The sequence below is a fragment of the Budorcas taxicolor genome, chromosome 25, assembly GCF_023091745.1.
Source record: "Budorcas taxicolor isolate Tak-1 chromosome 25, Takin1.1, whole genome shotgun sequence".
In the NCBI taxonomy this organism is placed as follows: Eukaryota; Metazoa; Chordata; class Mammalia; order Artiodactyla; family Bovidae; genus Budorcas; species Budorcas taxicolor.
Genome location: NC_068934.1, coordinates 5,895,399 through 5,914,133, shown reverse-complemented (window position 1 = coordinate 5,914,133; position 18,735 = coordinate 5,895,399). Strand labels below are relative to the sequence as shown.

The window sequence follows — 18,735 nt, the reverse complement described above, 5'->3', positions numbered from 1 at the left end:
GTAAGTTCAGATGGCAGACGAAAAGTGCCTATATCCTATCCAATAAAATAAAAGTGATTGCTTTTATTTAAATGAAATGTAAAAGACAAATGGACATTAACATTACCACCACTTTAAAAAATAATGCAGCCATTATAAGTCCTAAAGGTAAAATGAAGTTAAACACAGTGAAGTTATAATTGATTTTCCCCTATCTAGAAACCACCAGGATAGGAGCCCCCTCAGCTACTAGAATTCCCAAAACCTTGGTTAGGTTTGTGACCTGTTCCTGATCATTTGGGTCCACACCAAATGAAAGGTCTGAGAGGGAAAGAGAAAGATCGTGAGAGGAAATTACAAATGAGGGAACCTCTGGCAACATTAATAAAGCTTATCATACCACATTCATAATCTAGAAATACTCCTATGTAGCCCTGGGGTCTTTGAATATAGTGGGGTAAGAATGGGAAGGTAGAAAAGAGACTGAAATGGCCATCCTTACTGACACATAGAAGTAGAAAAATGTCCTCAGAGTTAAGCAGCATATCATTCCTGCTTGTCCAGGACTCCTTGCAGAGCCCTATAACCCAGTCACAGGAGTTTCCCACATTCACCTCCCAGTAGTGTTTGCCAGCGGTGAAGGTCTGAGCACCCCATGTAGGAGTGTTCTCTGGACGTGCTGGGTCCCAAGGCACATCTCGATGGACAGGACCGCATTGCAGACGTCTCAGGGCTTCAATCAGAGGAACGCAACAGTTTCTTATTTTTCCATCCAACGTAATATACACTTCAGTAAAATGAAAGCAATGAAGTCAGAGAACAGCGGTTTCAAGTTCTGAGGAACATATAACTACAGTGGTGTTGTGACGAATGTTTAGCAACCAAATCTCTGAAATGAAGCAAAACTGATTTGTTTTATTTGCTGGGAATATTTCAGCCCACTATGACCAGTTTCAAGGTGCCAGTCCTTTAATAATTGCTCCTAAAATTCTGAAACTTGTAACAATTAGCTCCCACAAGTGTGGCAGTACTGGCTAGTTCTAGAATACCTTTTAATCACAGATGTTAGACACCCTATGTTACCACAGCCTTTTATACAGAATGTGTCACTGGAAATACATAGAAAGAACAGGAAGAGCTTCTTATCTATTTAAAGAGCCAGAAAATCTCTAATTATACAACTGGAGGAAGGAAAACTTTGAGAATATATAAAGATATAGGATGTCAGACTCTGGCTTATTTTCACTACCTCACCAAAAATTTGGGAGTCCATTCATAGATGTCAAGAAAATAACAAAATGGCCCTTAAGTCATCAATCATCACAAAATAAAAAATAATCATAATAAATATATATTGTATTTTTTATGACATTGTTATTTTTAGTCCTAATAGGGATCACATTGCCTAGGATATAAGGGCTTAACATTTAAGGAAGTAAAAATAAAATAAACCAAATATCTATATGTGCTCTTTTTTTGCAGTGATTTCTCTCAGAATTTCTAATGGAGTCACTGCTAAGTCAGAATCCAACTCATCCCATCTCAGTCCAGCTTCTCCTTTGTGCTGGGCTTACCTTCAGTTGCATTTGTCTCAGGGAGTCCTCTACACAATGAATTATGGATTGCTTTCAAACTCTTTGAAAGCCTTGTGATTTTTCACATACAATCATTACCTTTAATATTCAGGTAAACATTTAAATAACAGCATTAAGGTGATTTTAAGAATCTCAATATCCACATATAATCTAAATACCCACAGCTAACTACAAGATGAAATACACTGAATGGATATGCATTTTTATAAGTCAAAGTGTTCTTTTTATTATTATTATTTTAACTCACTGCAAGTAGCTATATAAAAAAACTATGTGTCATATTTGATTATTTTTGACAGGCTTCAGTTAACTTTTCTGACTGACAATTAGCAATAAAATAAAGAAGTTATAAGGGTTTGCATATGTACCTACTCCCCTGTTCTCTACAAAGAACAGACAGAGTGGTAAAGAGATATCATTAATGTGTTATCTAGTCATGCAGGAAATGTGAGTGCCTTCACGCAGAGTGCTGCCTCTCACCTCGGAAGCTGTTAAGCCTTTCCAGCATCCCAGTGATGGTCCATGTACTGAGCTGTGGGTCCAAAGGCTGGGGAATGTACAGCTGCATTAACTGACTCCTGTAAAGAGAAAGGCCCACTTACTAATAGGTCTAAAGGTATCATTAGCAACCCACTGATGATGCCTCAACAGAATCCTCATTATTACCTTTAACGGGTATGAATTTAATTGCTCAGATGGAGGAACACTGCAGTTGCTATGATATTTTATAATCTACTTCCTTGCTCTTGGCATATCAAACCTAGTAGAATGTGATGCCTCAATCAAAACTGTGTCTGTTTCCTTCCTTCTAGCTTCCCTAGGGGATCCACACAGCAATTCTCATCTAATTCCTGAAATCTAATAGGCAGAAAATTGTTGGAACTTGCCATTTAACACATATGAAACGTCATCACTACTGTATGTTCTTTCCTGGTGAATTCTACCTCACTCCTTTTCTCAGCATCCTTCTACCTACTGCTTCTCTGAGCTTATCTGCCTTTCCCAGGGATGACCAGGAATAATCCTTGGATAACTAGGATTTGGAAATTACGGGCAGGAAAAATCGTCATCTCTTTGCAACTTCTACAGAAAGTCTTGCAATAGAAACTGCGCTTCTCTCCACCATACGGTCACCAAAGGGTAGACTATATAAATCCTGGCAGCTATTAGAGAAAGAAGGAATAAATACAGAGAGAAAGAAACTTCTCATTGAAAGGGAGTGTTCATCTTAGCACAAACAGCCTGATCACTGTCACAATTATCATGATTTAAATAGAGGAGCAAACTTACCTTTTCATTGTGTCTTCCACACCCTGTAAAGAAAAAGAGAGGAAGGCTTAGTTTTCAGCACAAACACTCCTGGTAAGTCTAGTTTCAGTATATGAGATTATACTGGAAAATTCATTATTTCCAGTTTTCTTCCTTGGATAAAATCATTTGTCATTTCCCTTCTTATAAATATGAAATCCAGTCTCACATTTACATACAATTGACAAGATCATAATCTTGATAAAATTGAAAGTCAAATTGTTCTTAGGGTGCATGAATGACTCTTCTTTGTCCTGATATACAAAGTATTCACAGGGGTTTCCCCAAAGTTCTTTGGTGTGTGGACTCCAAGTCTGCTGATGCTGCTGCTGCTGCTAAGTCGCTTCAGTCGTGTCTGACTCTGTGTGACCCCATAGACGGCCACCCACTAGGCTCCTCTGTCCCTGGGATTCTCCAGGCAAGAACACTGGAGTGGGGTGCCATGTCCTTTTCCAATGCATGAAAGTGAAAAGTGAAAGTGAAGTCATTCAGTAATGCCTGACTCTTAGCGACCCCATGGACTGCAGCCTACCAGGCTCCTCCATCCATGGGATTTTCCAGGCAAGAGTACTGGAGTGGGTTGCCATTGCCTTCTCCGAATCTAGAACTTCACAATAGAAAGGATGAATGCATCCTATGATTACACAGGTAACACATATTACACATATTATCAAGTACAAATATAAAGTTAAAGTATCTGTTCAACACAGTCATCCCTCATTATATGAGGGGAATTCATTCTAAGATCCCCCTTGGATACTAAAATCCATCGGGTGATCAAATTCCTATATACAATGGCACAGTATATCCATATAATGTACACACATTTTCCTGTATACTTTAAGCATCTCTAGATTACTTAAAGGTTTCCCAGGTGGCTCAGTGGTAAAAAATGCACCTGCCCAGCTTGAAACAAGGGTTAGATCTCTGAGCTGAAGATCCCCTGGGGAAGGAAGTGGCAACCTACTCCAGTATTCTCCAGGAGATAGTGAAAGACAGGGAAGCCTGGCGTGCTGCCATCCACAGGGTTGCAAAGAGTTGGATACAACTTAACAGCTGAACAATGAACAACCAGTATTCTTGCCTGAAAAGTCCCATGGACAGAGAAGCCTGGCAGGCTATAGGTCATGGGGTCGCAAAGAGTTAGTGACTAAATAACAAGATTACTTATAAGATCTAATATAATGTAAATGCTATGTAATCGTCAGCATTGGCAAATTCAAGTTTTTCTTTTTTGAAATTTCTGAATTTTCTTAAAAAATATTTTCCATCGGTGGTGTGTTGAGTCCCCAGATGCAAAACCTGTAGAGAGTTGGAAGGGCGACTGTATGGTAGAAGGATACAAGAGGGTTTGGGAGATTTTTTTTTTTTTTTTCTGGCTCTGTTCCTTGAATCTTTCCACATAGTCCTCCTTCTTCCATAGAAGGTAAAACTGATGTTTTGTCTCCAGGTTATACAGGAGGAACAAAACCTGCCATCACAGAAGTAGAAGAGTCAGAATCTGGACTTTGGAGTCAGAAAAATAAAGGAAGTCAAAGAGGATGTAATGTCAAATGATACAAGTGTTTTCCATGTGGGTTGGTGTTCTGCAGCCAACATCCTTCCTTAGTCCTTACCTGGAGCATGTCCACATCTGCTTTAAGGCACATTTCCTTCAGTTCCTCATATATTTTTCTCAGGAGTTTCCCCATATGAATCATTCTGGCTACATTTCTATTGAGTCGCTGGAAAATAACTGCGCCTTCAATCGCCAACATCTCTAAATGTTTTTGCTTTTCTTCCTGGAGATACTGACACACTTTAGGGTATTCAGCTCGTATCATCACCAGTCGTAGATTTATAAAACCCTGCAGTGACATTGGATTAATTAGATCATGTATTTGGATGGTTTTATTCTTCCCTTATCATCTGTTGTCTATGTGTTATACATAGAATGCTTGTCTTAGTTCATTTGGACTACTATAACAAAAGTACTAAAGACTGAGTGTTTATTAATAACAAACATTTACTTCTCACTGTACAATAAGGTAAGAAATACAAGAGTAGCGCCAGCAGGTTTGGTGTACTGTGAAAGCCCGCCTCTTAAGTAGGCATCTTTTTTTTTTTTTTTTGCTTTGCTTAATAATAATTAAAATACACTCCACTTTACAAAGCACATTCACATACTTGGTTTTCATTTTTTACCATTTTTTTGTTGAAGGATTATTGATTTTCAATATTGTGTTAGTTTCAGATATACTGTAAAGTGATTCAGTTATCCATATACATGTGTATAGCTAATTCTTTTTTCTAATTCTTTTTCGCTATAGGTTATTACAAGATATTGATTATAGTTCCCTGCTGAGTGCTGAAGAGTTGATGCTTTTGAATTGTGGTCTTGGATAAGACTTTGAGAGTCCCTTGGACAGCAAGGAGATCCAACCAGTCAATCCTGAAGGAAATCAGCCCTGAATATTCACTGGAAGGGCTGCTGCTGAAGCTCCAATAATTCGGTCATCTGATACAAAGAGCCAACTCATTAGAAAAGACCCTGATGCTGGGAAAGATTGAAGGTGGAAGGAGAAAGGGATGACAGAGAATGAGATGGATGTGAGTTTGAGCAAGTTCTGGGAGTTGGTGATGGACAGGGAAGCCTGGTGTGCTGCCGTCTGTGGGGTCACAAAGAGTTGGACACAACTGAGCAACTGAACTGAACTGATAGTTCCCTGTGCTATAAAGTAGGTCCTTGTTGTTTATCTATTTTTATGTAGAATAGTGTATATATGTTAATCCCAAACTCCTAATTTATCCTTCCCCTCACTTTCCCCTTTGATAACCATAGGCTTGTTTTCTGTGACTATTGGCCTATTTCTGGTCTGTAAGTAAGTGTAATTATATCACTCTTTTAGATTCCACATGTAAGTGATATCATATGATATTTGCCTTTCTCTGATTTACTTCCCTTAGTATGATAATCGCTAGGTCCATTCATGCTACTGCAAAGGGCATTATTTCATTCTTTTTCATGGCTGAGCAGTATTTCATTGTATAAATATACTACATTTTCTTCCTCAACTCATCTGTCAACGAACATTTAGGTTTCTTCTATGCCTTGGCTAGATAACCATCCTCTGGTTGTGTCCTCACATGGCAGAAGGGGCAAGTCTCTACTAAGCTTCTTCTTTTTTTTTTTTTTTTAGGGCTTCTTTTTATAAGAATCCCATTAATAAGGATTCTTTCCTAATGACCTAATCACTTCCCAAAGGCCAAACCTCCTAACACTATCATTTTGGGGGTTAGAATTTCAGCATTTGAATTGAGGGGGACTCAAACTTTCAGAACATAGCTACTGTCTTCTGTGCTCCAGAAGAATGTGTTCTCAGAGAGCTTCTGGCTCACTCCCTTTGATCTTTTAGATCTCTACCCAGAGGTAACCTTCATGATGGGTATTCTCTAGCCAGCATACATCCCCCAAACCTGTGCTATTTATATATATCCCTGCTTTAATGTTCTTCCAAGAACTTTACAAATGTGATGTATTATAAAAGTTATTCTTCTTTATTTGTTACATGACTTCTCTTACAAGATTATATCCTACTGAAGTCATTGATTTGTTTCTTTTTGTCCATTTCCATATCTCTCTGTGGACCTAGAACAGTGAGCAACATATCACATGCCCTCCTATGAAAGAATGTTCATTAGGGAAGCCATCCTAAATGATCAGGGTAATTCTGATATTGTCCTCCAGTATTTGGTGGCTCAGAAGGTAAAGTGTCTGCTCTCAATGCAGGAGACTCGGGTTCAATCCCTGGGTTGGGAAGATTCTCTGGAGAAGGAAATGCAACCCACTCCAGTACTCTTGCCTAGAAAATTCCATTGACGGAGAAGCCTGGTAGGCCATAGTCCATGGGGTCACAAAGAGTCGGACACAACTGAGTGACTTCACTTCACTCACTATGTACAGATTTCTTTTTAATGCAATATTCTGTAATATAGCCTGCTGATATATCTTCTTTAGAAGTGATTGAGTTCTTTGAAACTGAAAATGTAGTTCAACTTCTTTAGTTTCAAGTTCTCCATTCATAAATGTGAACCAATGAATAATAAAACCCCAAATCCTTAGCTAGGCATCTTGCCATGGCTATAATTACATTGCCAGCCATATCTCTCACTACCTGCCTCATACCCTATGTACTAATTAATAGGTGCTACCTACATGCCCCAGATAATTCCATGATTTTTTCTCATATTTAGCTTTCTTGTCCTTCAGATCTCTGTGTTATGAATTTACAGGTTCTGCTAAAACATGAGCTTCAGGATGATTTTTATTTGTTTGAGAAGCTTAACATTCAAAGTTTATTAAACTCCTACAGAACTGTTTTTTTTACCTCCATCTGAGTGACCATTGCATTTTGTTTTGTGATACTGCATTTTCTTGTCTCTCCTGAAGTATTAGTGGAAGATATTGCTTCATCAAGAAAATCAGGAAAAATCTTTTAGTTACCTATTGGGACCATTCAACATGAAATCCTACATTGAAGGTCATGTTTTTCCATATGCAGCTTTCTTTGATCACCCTCTCAGGGGACATTATGATTTAATTCAAGTTCTTCCACTATAAACTTACAATTACCAGGATATTTGTTCCAAACTGGCTCCGAGGGATTCAGGATCTGTGGCTTACCTCCCATGCTCTGAATGTGTTGGTCACTTTTTTTATATTTCGTTGATTTTCCTGTTTCTTTTTCCAAATAGACTTCATTTGCATCAGAAGGTGCTCCTGCAAAATAACTAATTTGTAGCACTAGAAAAGCAAAGTTAGTACATTTCAGATATTTAAAAGAAGATATAAGGGGATGAACATGGGACAAACAGTAAAGAAAGCAGAGATGTCAGTGATTTTCCTTTAGAATACTAGCTCCTAAATCTGGGGAGATCAAGCAAAGATGGAATGTCTAAATTTGAAAAAATATAATCCATTATCTGAGGAATTTAGCATTGAATTTATAATAACCTGGTCGGTTTTCAGAAGTGAATCTTGCTTTTGTTTCTGGTTTTTGTTTTTGTTTTTTTTTTTTTGATGTTATGCATTTTTTTAAGTCAACATGAACAAATTCCTAGAAAGACACAAATTACCAAAATTAACTCAAGAAGAAATGGAAAATGTGAACAGGCCTGTATGTAGCAAAGAGATTGAATCGATAATGAAAAATTTTCCAACGAGAAGCCCAGAACCAGATGGTTTCACTGATGAAATGCACCAATCATTTAAAGAAGAATCAATACTAATCTTTCTCCAACTCTTCTAAAATAATAGAAGAGGAAGGAATACCTTTTAATTCATTCGTGAGGTCTCTTGCTTTATATTTAATTGTGAAATATTAGCCCTCAGTTCTCCTGTGGCACTGTCAGAAAATGTTGGCCAGTGTTTCTAAATCTGCAATAATTAGAACAGGACCATTATAATCGTGTTTGTAGTAGCCAATGACTCTTACTGAAACTAGGTATTTATCTACCACATTGTGGGCATGCTTAGTGGCTCAGTTGTATCTGACTCTTTGCGACCCCATGGACTGTAGCCCACCAGGTTCCACGGGAATCTCCAGGCAAGAGTATTAGATTGGGTAGCTATTCCCTTCTCCAGGGGATCTTCCTTACCCAGGGATCAACCCCAGGTCTCCTGTATGGCAGGCAGATTCTTACCTGTCTGAGCCACCAGGGAAACCCATCTACCACATTCCTTCTGAAATACCGGCATCCTAATCCCCATCAGTTTCATCATCATTCCTCTCTTTCAGCTCAGCAGAATTTAAACATCAGGAAAGCAAGGATGGTACCTAGTTTCTTCACTGCTTTATCTCTAGATTTCAGAATAATGCCTGGCACATGGTGTTCAGAAATTGTATTTGTTAATAGCATAAAATGATAATGGTTATTAACCAGTGTATTTTCCTCAGTGCCTATCAGATACAGGGTCCTCCACATTTTAAAGTGCAGTCAGAGATGTTACTTACCCTGTAGTGCTCTGCAACCTGCATTATTGAATAGTGTTTGTGAGTGGCATGCCCTGTGGAGCTAGCACAGAACAAACACAGCAGGCTCTTGTCAGCTTCACAGAAGTAGAGCTTTATCACTTGGTGTGTCCTACACGTCTGCTTGGCAGAGCCAGGTAACTGGCAGATAACTGAGTTTCCAGTAGAACGAATATGTTTCTTAGCAAGAATAGTGCTTTTGAGGTCCATTTTTGGAGACACCACCTTGCACACAGGACAGCAAGTAACTGTCGGGGCATCTTCCCACAAGAGACAGAGGCAGGGCGTACAGAATCGGTGCCCGCACCTAATGGTGGCAGGGTCTGTGAACGTGTCCTTGCAGATGGAGCAGATGATCTCAGTGGGGAGACACTGTGTGGAAGCCGAGGCCATGTTTCTAAGAAAACAAAAGGAAAGGACTTTCTTTACCCTTGGCATGTGAGCTGAGCTTCAGCTTTCTCTCGCTAATACACATGTGTCCTACAGGGGGACAGCCCATGTTTTGAGGATGGTGAGGAAAAAAGAGTCCTACAGACCAGTAAAATGAGTTATTATTTCCCACCATTGGCCTCCAGCATTACTTCTCAGTTCCCTACTAGAAATCCAGTATTATCTCTTTTTCAAAGACAAAGAAATCAGAGGTTCTGGGATCATTCATAGGCAGCTAGTCACATTGTGTCCAAAACTATCACAATTTTCCCCTTTTTTACTCTCTCTGATTGGTTGTTGTTGCTGAGTCGCTTCAGTCATGTCCGACTCTGTGTGACCCCATAGATGGCAGCCCACCAGGCTCCCCCGTCCCTGGGATTCTCCAGGCAAGAACATTGGAGTGGGTTGCCATTTCTAACACAAGGTATTTGTTCCAATCCTGGCCAATGAAATAAGACGCTAAAACTCCTAGGACAATTTTAGAAAAAAATCTTCTTGTTCCAGAAGAGATGCACAGAATTAACAGATGGCTTTTTCTGTTTCTGGACATTTTCCAGATATAATGCCCACTTGCATAGCCATTTTGTGAACACAGAATTAGTTGGCCTGAGAAGACAAGTCAATAGTCTAAGGATAACAAAAACACAGAAAGAAATGGTTTTTAACAATGGCATTGAACAATAGTTACCTAATTCTGAAGAAGCCAATTCTCAACTAAATTAACACAAATCTCTATACTTAAAATCCTAGCAGAAGAAAGTTTGTGTTTACCACCACATACAAAAAGAACTTTGCACAGTATCTACTGCCATATGTAATACGTCGGGGGTTCAACAAAAATCATGTGGCATATCATATGGCAAGAAAATTTTAGTCTAAACAGACAAAGCAATCACCAGAATCAGACTTAGATATAAAACAGATATTAGAACTATTAAGATAAGTAAGATAGTAACGATAACCCTATATGCAAGACAGCAAAAGAGACGCAGATGTAAAGAACAGACTTTTGGACTCTGTGGGAGAAGGTGAGGGTGGGATGATTTGGGAGAATGGCATTGAAACATGTATATCATCATATGTGAAACAGATTGCCAGTCCAGGTTCTATGCATGAGACAGGGTGCTCAGGGCAGGTGCACCAGGATGACCCTGAGGGGCGGGATGAGGAGGGAGGTGGGAGGGGGGTTCAGGATGGGGAACACATGTACACCCATGGCTGACTCATGTCAGTGTATGGCAAAAACCCTACAATATTGTAAAGTAATTAGCCTTCAGTTAAAATAAATAAAGTAATTTTGAAAATAATAACAATGATTAGTATATTAAAGACTTTTATTAAAAAAATGTTGACAACATGCAAGATAGGTAATTTCAGGAAACAGATGAAAACTGTAAGACAAAAAGATAGGCTAGATATAACATATGCAGAGAATTTTATGTTTGGGTTCAGAAGTAGGTACAATACACGTAAGAAAATTATCAGTGAGCATGGCAGTATGTCAGTGTAAAATACAAAAACTAAACACAGAAAGGAAAAACAAAGAGTAAAAAGTTACAACAGAACAGAGCATCAAAGAGCAGAAAGACAACATTAAATGTTGTTTAACATCATTTAACATCTGTGTGATTAGATTTCCAGAAAGAAAATGAAGATATAATAGAGCAAAGTGATGTGAAAGTCGCTCAGTCATGTCCGACTCTTTGCAACCCCATGGACTATACAGTCCGTGGAATTCTCCAGGCCAGAATACTGGAGTGGGTAGCCTTTCCCTTTCTCCAGGGAATCTACCCAACTCAGGGATCGAACCCAAGTCTCCCACACTGCAGGCAGATTCTTTACCAGCTGAGCCACCAGGGAAATGCAACAGGGCAAAAGAAGCATTTAAAGAAATAATTTTAGAGGCTCTTCCAAAATTAGTGACAGACACCATAAAAGAGATCTGATGTCTGTGTCAAATACACAACTAGGCAAGTTATATTAAAACTGAATAAAAAATAATAACAAAGAGAAATTCTTCCTTTCCTTCTTTCTTTTTACAAAGAGAAATTCATTAAGGGAGCCACAGAAATAGAAAAAATAAAAATAAAGATTATGCACAGAAAAACAAAGCTAAAAATTATAACAGAAACCATGCAAACAAGAAAACAATTAAGTGACATCTTTAGATTGTTGAAAGAAAACAACTATTAACCCAAAATTCTCATATCTAGTGAAAATATACTTCAAAAGTAAAATATTAGAATTTTTCAAAAAGAAGAAACGAGGGAATTCAGTGCTATCAGGTCTAATCTATAAGAAGTAGACAAAGAAGCTCTTCATTTAAAAGCATATGATGCTAAAAAGAAAACTGATCTACTCACAAAAAATAAGTGACACTGGAAATTAAATAAAGGCAAAACATAAGCTCTTTTATTTCTTTAACTCACTATTTAAAGCAATAGCTTAACAATGTACCATATGTTTATGAAACTTATGACAAAATTGACACAAGAAATAGAAAAGAGGAACTGGAAATATTATAAGGATTTTACATTAAATGAAAAGCAATATAGTATTACTGAAAGTAGACAAAGATTTTTTAAAGAGGTATATTTTGAGAGGGGCTTCCCTGGTGGCTCAGTGGGAAAGAAACCGCCTGCAGTGCAGGAGATGCAGGTTTGATCCTTGGGTCAGGAAAATTCCCTGAAGAAGGAAATGGCAACCTGTTCTGTATTCTTGTCTGGGAAATTGCATGGACAGAGGAGCCCAGCAGGCTACAGTCCTTGGGGTCGCAAAAGAGTCGGACACGAGCAGGTGACTAAACAACAGGAATATTTTAAGCTAACTATGTATATTCATAGATGATAAGGCTATGAGTGTAGAAAATCCCGAAGAACCTACTAAAAAACATCGTGGAAGTATAATCAACTTAGCAAGGTCAGAAAACAAAGGGTCAATATATAAAAATTGATTTTAATGCCACACATCTGTATGAAAAATTTGTATTTGAATTTTTTTAAACTTCACATTTATAATAACTTCAAAAATGAATTAGTCAAATGCAATAAGTTCTAGAGATATGATAAAAAAACATTGTACATTGTATAGTTAATGATATTGTATTGTATCATTAAAAATGTGTTAAATGGGTAGATCGCATGTTAAGTGTTCTTATACTACAACTTAAAAAAAGGGCAAAGGAAACTTTTGCAGGTAATATATTGATATATTCGTTATCTTGATTTTGATGGAGGATTTGTAAGTGTATACATGTATCAAAGATTGTCAAATTGTACATTTTAAACATGCAGATTTATTTTTTGTCAATTATGTCTGAACACAATTATTAAATTTTAAGAAAATGAAGATGGAGCTAGTGGTAAAGAACGTGCCTGCCAATGCAGGAGACATAAGAGATGCAGGTTCAATCCCTGGGTCAGGAAGATCCTCTAGAGGAGCGCATGGCAACCTACTTTAGTATTCTTGCTTGGAGAATCCCATGCTCAGAGAAGCCTGGGGGCTATGTCCATAGGGTTGCAAAGAGTTGGACACAAGTAAAGTGACTTGGCATATGTGCATGCCAAAAAAATTAAATAACTAGTTATAATTTTAATAAAATATCAATGGAAGAAAAGAATTAAGATTTAGATAAATGGAGAATTATATCAAGTTTATACATTGGACAATTTAATACTGTTAAAATGGCAATCTTCCTCTATATGATCTATAAATTTAATATATCTCTAATAAAACTCTAGAAAATTTTTATAGGTACATACGAACTGGTTTTAAAATGTATTGTGGCATACCAAACAAATAGAATAGCCAAAACAATCCTAAGAAATAAAATCAGAATACTCACATTACTTGATTTTAAAAGTTAGTAGAATTCTATAGTACTAAAAACACACAGTATTGGGAAAAGGAAAGACACACTGATTATTAGAACTAAACTGAAAGTAGGGACCTGCTAAGATATAGTCAGCTGATTTTTTTTACAAGTGTTTAACAGTAGCCAGTATTCTTGGGCTTCCCTTGTGCCTCAGCTGACTGAGGTAAAGAATCTACCTGTGCAGGTAAAGAATCTACCTGCAATGTGGGAGACCTGGGTTCGATCCCTGGGTTGGGAAGATCCCCTGGACAAGGGAAAGGCTACCCCCTCCAGTATTCTGGCCTGGAGAATTCCATGGACTGTATAGTCCATTGGTCACAAAGAGCTGGACACGACTGAGAGACTTTCACTATAACTTTCATCAGCATTTCACTGGAGAAAGAATAGCCTTTCTCCAGATAAAACACCAAAAGCACAATCCATGAAAGAAATTAACACACTAGGCTCCTCCATCCAGGGAATTCTCCAGGCAAGCATACTGGAGAGTGGGTTGCCATTCCCTTTTCCTGGGGATCTTCCTGAGCCAGGGATCAAACCTGGGTCTCCTGTATTCCAGGCAGATTCTATTTATCCAACGTATTTATCCAAATGAACTGAAAAGACTGACAAGACAGAAGATAAGACTTCTCTGGATCCACAAAGATTACAGAGTTATCTCACTCTTCCTATTAAACCTGGAGCTGCTATACAGACACAGTAGAGGTTTTCTCCCCTAAGACTCAATAGAGAGCCCTTCAGATTCTCTCCTGGCTTCCTTAATCCTCAGCAAAACCTAACCATGAAGACATTAGGTCTAACTGAAAATTAAGGGACTGTATCCCAAAGAAGCTGGGAGAATTATCCAGTGTGTACTGGCAGAGATTGTGAGAGTTCCCTTAGGACTAGATTTTGAAATACTTGATCAGGGGGCTGGGACATAAAACAGGATAAGAGAGAGTTTACTGGCTGGGGACACTTCCTAAGGATACAGAATATAATAGTCTGACAAGGACATTAGAAGATGGGGCACATTTGGTGCTTGCAGGCTCCTACAAGCCTGGGAAAATGATGGCCCATGCTTAACAATGAATGGCAAGAATTGCTGTGTAAGATGGAACAGGACAGAATTAAAAAGCAAAAGGGCATTTTCATGTTAAAGTGAATACATTATGAAATCAGAAGATCAATCACAGCATTGTGTTTATCAATAAAGCCAAGAGGATAACCTATCCACCCAGATTATTACAAATGTGCTGCTGAGAGAGATATAGCATCAGAATGAAGTTCAATGGTAGCTGTCCTCTCCAGGATTAGGATGGTGATAAAAACTGTTTACAGAGCTTGGCTACTGATCTCAATCAGATGATAGGGTGTTTAACTGCCAGGTGCCAGCAGACTGAATCTGTGTAATGACTAGCAAGGGTTGAGCCAAGATGACTTGACCCACATGGAATTGCAGAGATTATTGCAATCTATTGCAGACCTATTCTGCCAGGGGCAGAATAGATACAAGAGAAGCCAAGAATACTGCTCTAAGATATAAACAGAAGAAATCAAGAATATATCATCAGGAGGCAGAGGGGTTTTTTCTCTAAGTAATGATCCTTCTTTCCAGACTTTCCTTGTTTTCAGACTTAGAGCTGCTTGATTGATAAGGTGACCACATCCCTAGGAGTAAGTTCTCTGTGACATCATGACAAGTATGTACTATAGAGATTACCCAGTCTTTATCCAAAGGGACCAATGGTCAATAACCAAAGTGACTTAGGAAAACGACTTAGGAAAACATTCAATTTGACTTCAAACAAGGTAGGAGTTTTAATTGACACTTGAAGACCTGAAGCATAATCCTCATCTCATGTTAGACTAAAAACAAATGAGAATCATTTAACAAAGGCAGCTCTGGAAGACTCCTGAGTATCCTGAGTCTCTTGGGTCTATAGACTCACCTAATAGTCATTCTCTTGGAAGCTGAATATGTACTGGACACAAAAGACCTCACTCACAAGTCTGGCAGATGACACTGTCTGGGTTACCTCTGCTGGGGCTGTTGCCCAGAATACCTCCACCTAATCACTCATGTAGCTTCATGGGCTTCCTCACAGCCTGGTAATTAGTTTCCTAGTTATTTCCATCCCAATATTGTCAGGAGGAATTGTGCAACACAGAGTATCTCACCTGTTATGGTCATATCCCTACCCAGATTCAAAGGGATGGAACACTTTCAATTGTGAGCAGGATTGAAGTTACATTGTAGGAAAAGAATGGGAAATGGGATATTGCTGGATCTCTTTGAGGATGAGGAGGGAGGAATAAATCTTGCTATATCTGCTCTTGCTGATAAGTTGACCTCAGGGATCTGGATCCAGAGAGTGAAGGCCCTGGATTCGATGAGTCTTTTATAGATCTACTTCTCAGGCTCCAGATTTCTATTAAATGGTTCTCTAGCTCTCTGCAAATTTGGTGCAATGAATATTTTTTTATGTGAGGGGGCCCTTTAAGGGTTTGGTGTCAACTGGACAGTCACTCTGAATACAACACAGTAAAAGGCATATTGATACAGATATGCACAATTCTGAATGGGAAGGATGTTCCTCTCCTCACAGGGCACCAGGAACAGACTTGATAATTCCAGGCCAATGGAGGGAAGAAGGTCAGTACCTCTCTTCAGCAGGAAGCCCCTTCTGATGTCTCCATATTTCACTGAAAATTCTCATCAGTATAGGTCTTGGAGCTTCCCTGGGAGCTCAGTGGTAAAAGAACCTGCCTGCCAATGTGGGAGACACAGGTTCAATCCCTGGTTCGGGAAGATCCCACAGGCTGAGGAGTGACTAAGGCCAGATGCCACAACTGTGGAAGGTAGGCTCTGGACATGGGGAACAGCAACTCCTGAGCCCACACGCCGAAACTACTGGAGCTCGTGCTCAGCAGCAAGAGAAGCCACCACTCTAAGAAGCCGTGCACTATAACGAAGGCACAGCACAGACAGAAATAAGTAAATAAAATGATAAAAAATAAAAAGACAGGCCTTGTGGACTTCTGTCCATGTGTGTCTTCCTGAGGAGAGGGTAGCATATCCTGCCTATAGTAGACAGATGTTCAAAACCCATAGCTGAGCCATCCCCTGGACCTTACCACTAAGCGCAGCCTGCAGAGCTTGAAACGTGGCCCCATCTTTAGAAACTGCTCTGTTTGCACAGTCTCTGCCTCCCGTACTCTGAGGGACGGTCAGGCGAGTTCTTCTGACCTCCCACTCTTCTGGACTGTGGAAATTTCCGATGCTGTCTCTGAGACGTGGCAGCTCTTTGCTAAAATCTAGTGTCTGTATTACCATTCTCCTTGACACACAGTTTTGACTGTTCCTGTGTGTATCTCTACTCTGCTCCTACTGAATCAGGATGTCTGACAAAGCCACCCTGAAATCCTTCCCCTTCTCCATCAGTTCCCTGTCTGGCCCAGATCTCAGCACAAAGCCACGTTCCAGGGCTCTGCTTTTGCTGTTCGCTTTCATAACATAAGGTGTGTTGATCATCTAAATATCCCGGAATGAAGAATCAGGGCTGCCAGTTCTTACCTGAGAACCAGCAATAAATACATAGGCTCCTAAAGAGGTGGTGGCAAAAGGTGAAGCTTTCCAGAATGTTCAGCCTTTTTCCTATGATGTGACTTCAAGAAACTGGAGTGAAGATTATCCTGTTTTGACCGATTCCACAAATATGTGAGGAGGTCGTGACTTACAGGACAAAGGATTTGGGGTATTATAGGAAGAGAGGAAGAAGAAAGTAGAGTCCAAAGGATCAGAGATGAGAGTGAAGCAAAAGAGATACCAGGAGTAGAAAGGCACTTAGAGAAAGCAGTACAAAAGAAACATGTAGAGAATGTTGAATAAAAGGGTTACAGTGACCTTGTGGGCGTTCATAGAAAAAAAGAGATTCAAACAGTGCCTAGTCCAAAGTAAATTGCCCTTGCTTTAATTGATGAACACAAGAGAAAGATAATCCTTGGGCAATATCAGCAAAGTTGTAGAGAATATGAGATACTGATAAAGGAGGCAATAGGCAAACTTTTCTGGACATTTCAAAACTATTCTCAGTGGTTGCTGTTTAGTTGCTGAGTTGCGTCCAACTCTTTTGTGACCCCACAGACTAGAGCCCACCAGGCTCCTCTGTCCATGGGATTTCCCAGGTAAGAATACTGGAGTGGGTAGCCATTTCCTTCTCCAGTTCTTGGTGGTAGAAAACTCCCATTTCAAGAAGTTGGCATGAAGCTTCTGCAATTTAACACCCAAAGTGAAAAAGACATTGGAGACCACTATGGTCTGTGGTTAAGAGTACAGATCCTGAAGCTAAATTGCTGAGTTAGACCCATTGTTCTCTAGACCCTGCCATCTTGAGATGATTCTATATCTCCATTTGCAAAACAAACCAGGTACCTATTTCAAAGAGGGGTAATTGGATCACTGCCTTGTAGAAGACTTAATCGCTACTATTATCAAGTATAAAATGACAACAAAAGAGAGAGGGAGCTCAGTCATGAGAAAGACAAAAACGTAAGAACTGGAAGAAAAGTAGAGAGTCTTAAGGAAAAGCTAATAAAAATAAAGCAAGAGAGAAAAGAAAAACCAAATTTGAGATGGTAGTTGATGAAAGGAAAACAACCTCATCAAAAGGTAGCTGAGTTCAGGAAAAGCATTTAAAAGATTTTGGATACTTTTAAAATTTATTATAGAAGAATGATGTAGGAAAACAAATATATCTGTGTTTATAATCCAGGTTGGGGATTTCATTTGTTTTCCACGGTCAGGGTTCTAAGTCCCTGTTTTCAGGGACAATTGATGGACTACGGGTTTCATCAAGCAAAAGGAAAGCTGAATTCTGATTGTGGGCTGAGTTGGGTCTTTGGGGAAAAAGAGGATCTTGTACTGTACTTGGTCTCTCAATTGAGTCCGACTCTGTGAGCCCATGGACTATAGCCCACCAGGCTATTTTTCCCCAGAGACAAGATTCCCCTCACAGATGACAAAATCTTTTGGAAAGGTGGGAATATCAGACTTTCTTCTCTACCCTTCTCATGTAAATTTGTGCCTGCCAGCCCACACTAACACTCAAGAGTTTTTCAAAAATACAGAGATTGCTGTGATTTGTGAAATACATTTTAAAACATTATTTAACCCCTAGAATATGTGCTTGGGTGTTCATTGAAAGGACTGATGTTGAAGCTGAAACTCCAATACTTTGGCCACCTGATGCAAACAGCTGACTCATTGGGAAAGACCCTGATGCTGAGAAAGATTGAGGGCAGGAGGAGAAGGGGACGACAGAGGATGAGATGGTTGGATGGCATCACCGACTCAATGGACATGAGTTTGGGTGGACTCTGGGAGTTGGTGATGGACAGGGAGGCCTGGAGTGATGCGGTTCACAGGGTCGCAAAGAGTTGGACACAACTGAGCAACTGAACTGAACTGATATGTGCTTCAGAATTTTTCCCAAGAAGGATATCAACCCTACAACTGATTTCACACCATGAGGATCTTTTCTATTTATCTTCCCCTCAATCC

At 39.3% G+C, this 18,735-nt stretch overlaps 1 protein-coding gene across 1 annotated transcript; it reads right to left on the bottom strand.

Annotated features, from left to right (window-relative positions):
* Positions 1–272: 272 nt before the first annotated feature.
* On the bottom strand, positions 273–9,286 carry LOC128068492 (tripartite motif-containing protein 77-like). The gene is made up of 6 exons (XM_052661594.1): positions 8,876–9,286; positions 7,546–7,641; positions 4,499–4,729; positions 2,865–2,887; positions 2,055–2,152; positions 273–766 (listed from the first exon to the last, which is right to left on the bottom strand). Exons 1-6 carry the CDS (start codon positions 9,284–9,286, stop codon positions 273–275), a joined length of 1,353 nt encoding a protein of 450 aa, XP_052517554.1.
* Between the last annotated feature and the right edge of the window lie 9,449 nt (positions 9,287–18,735).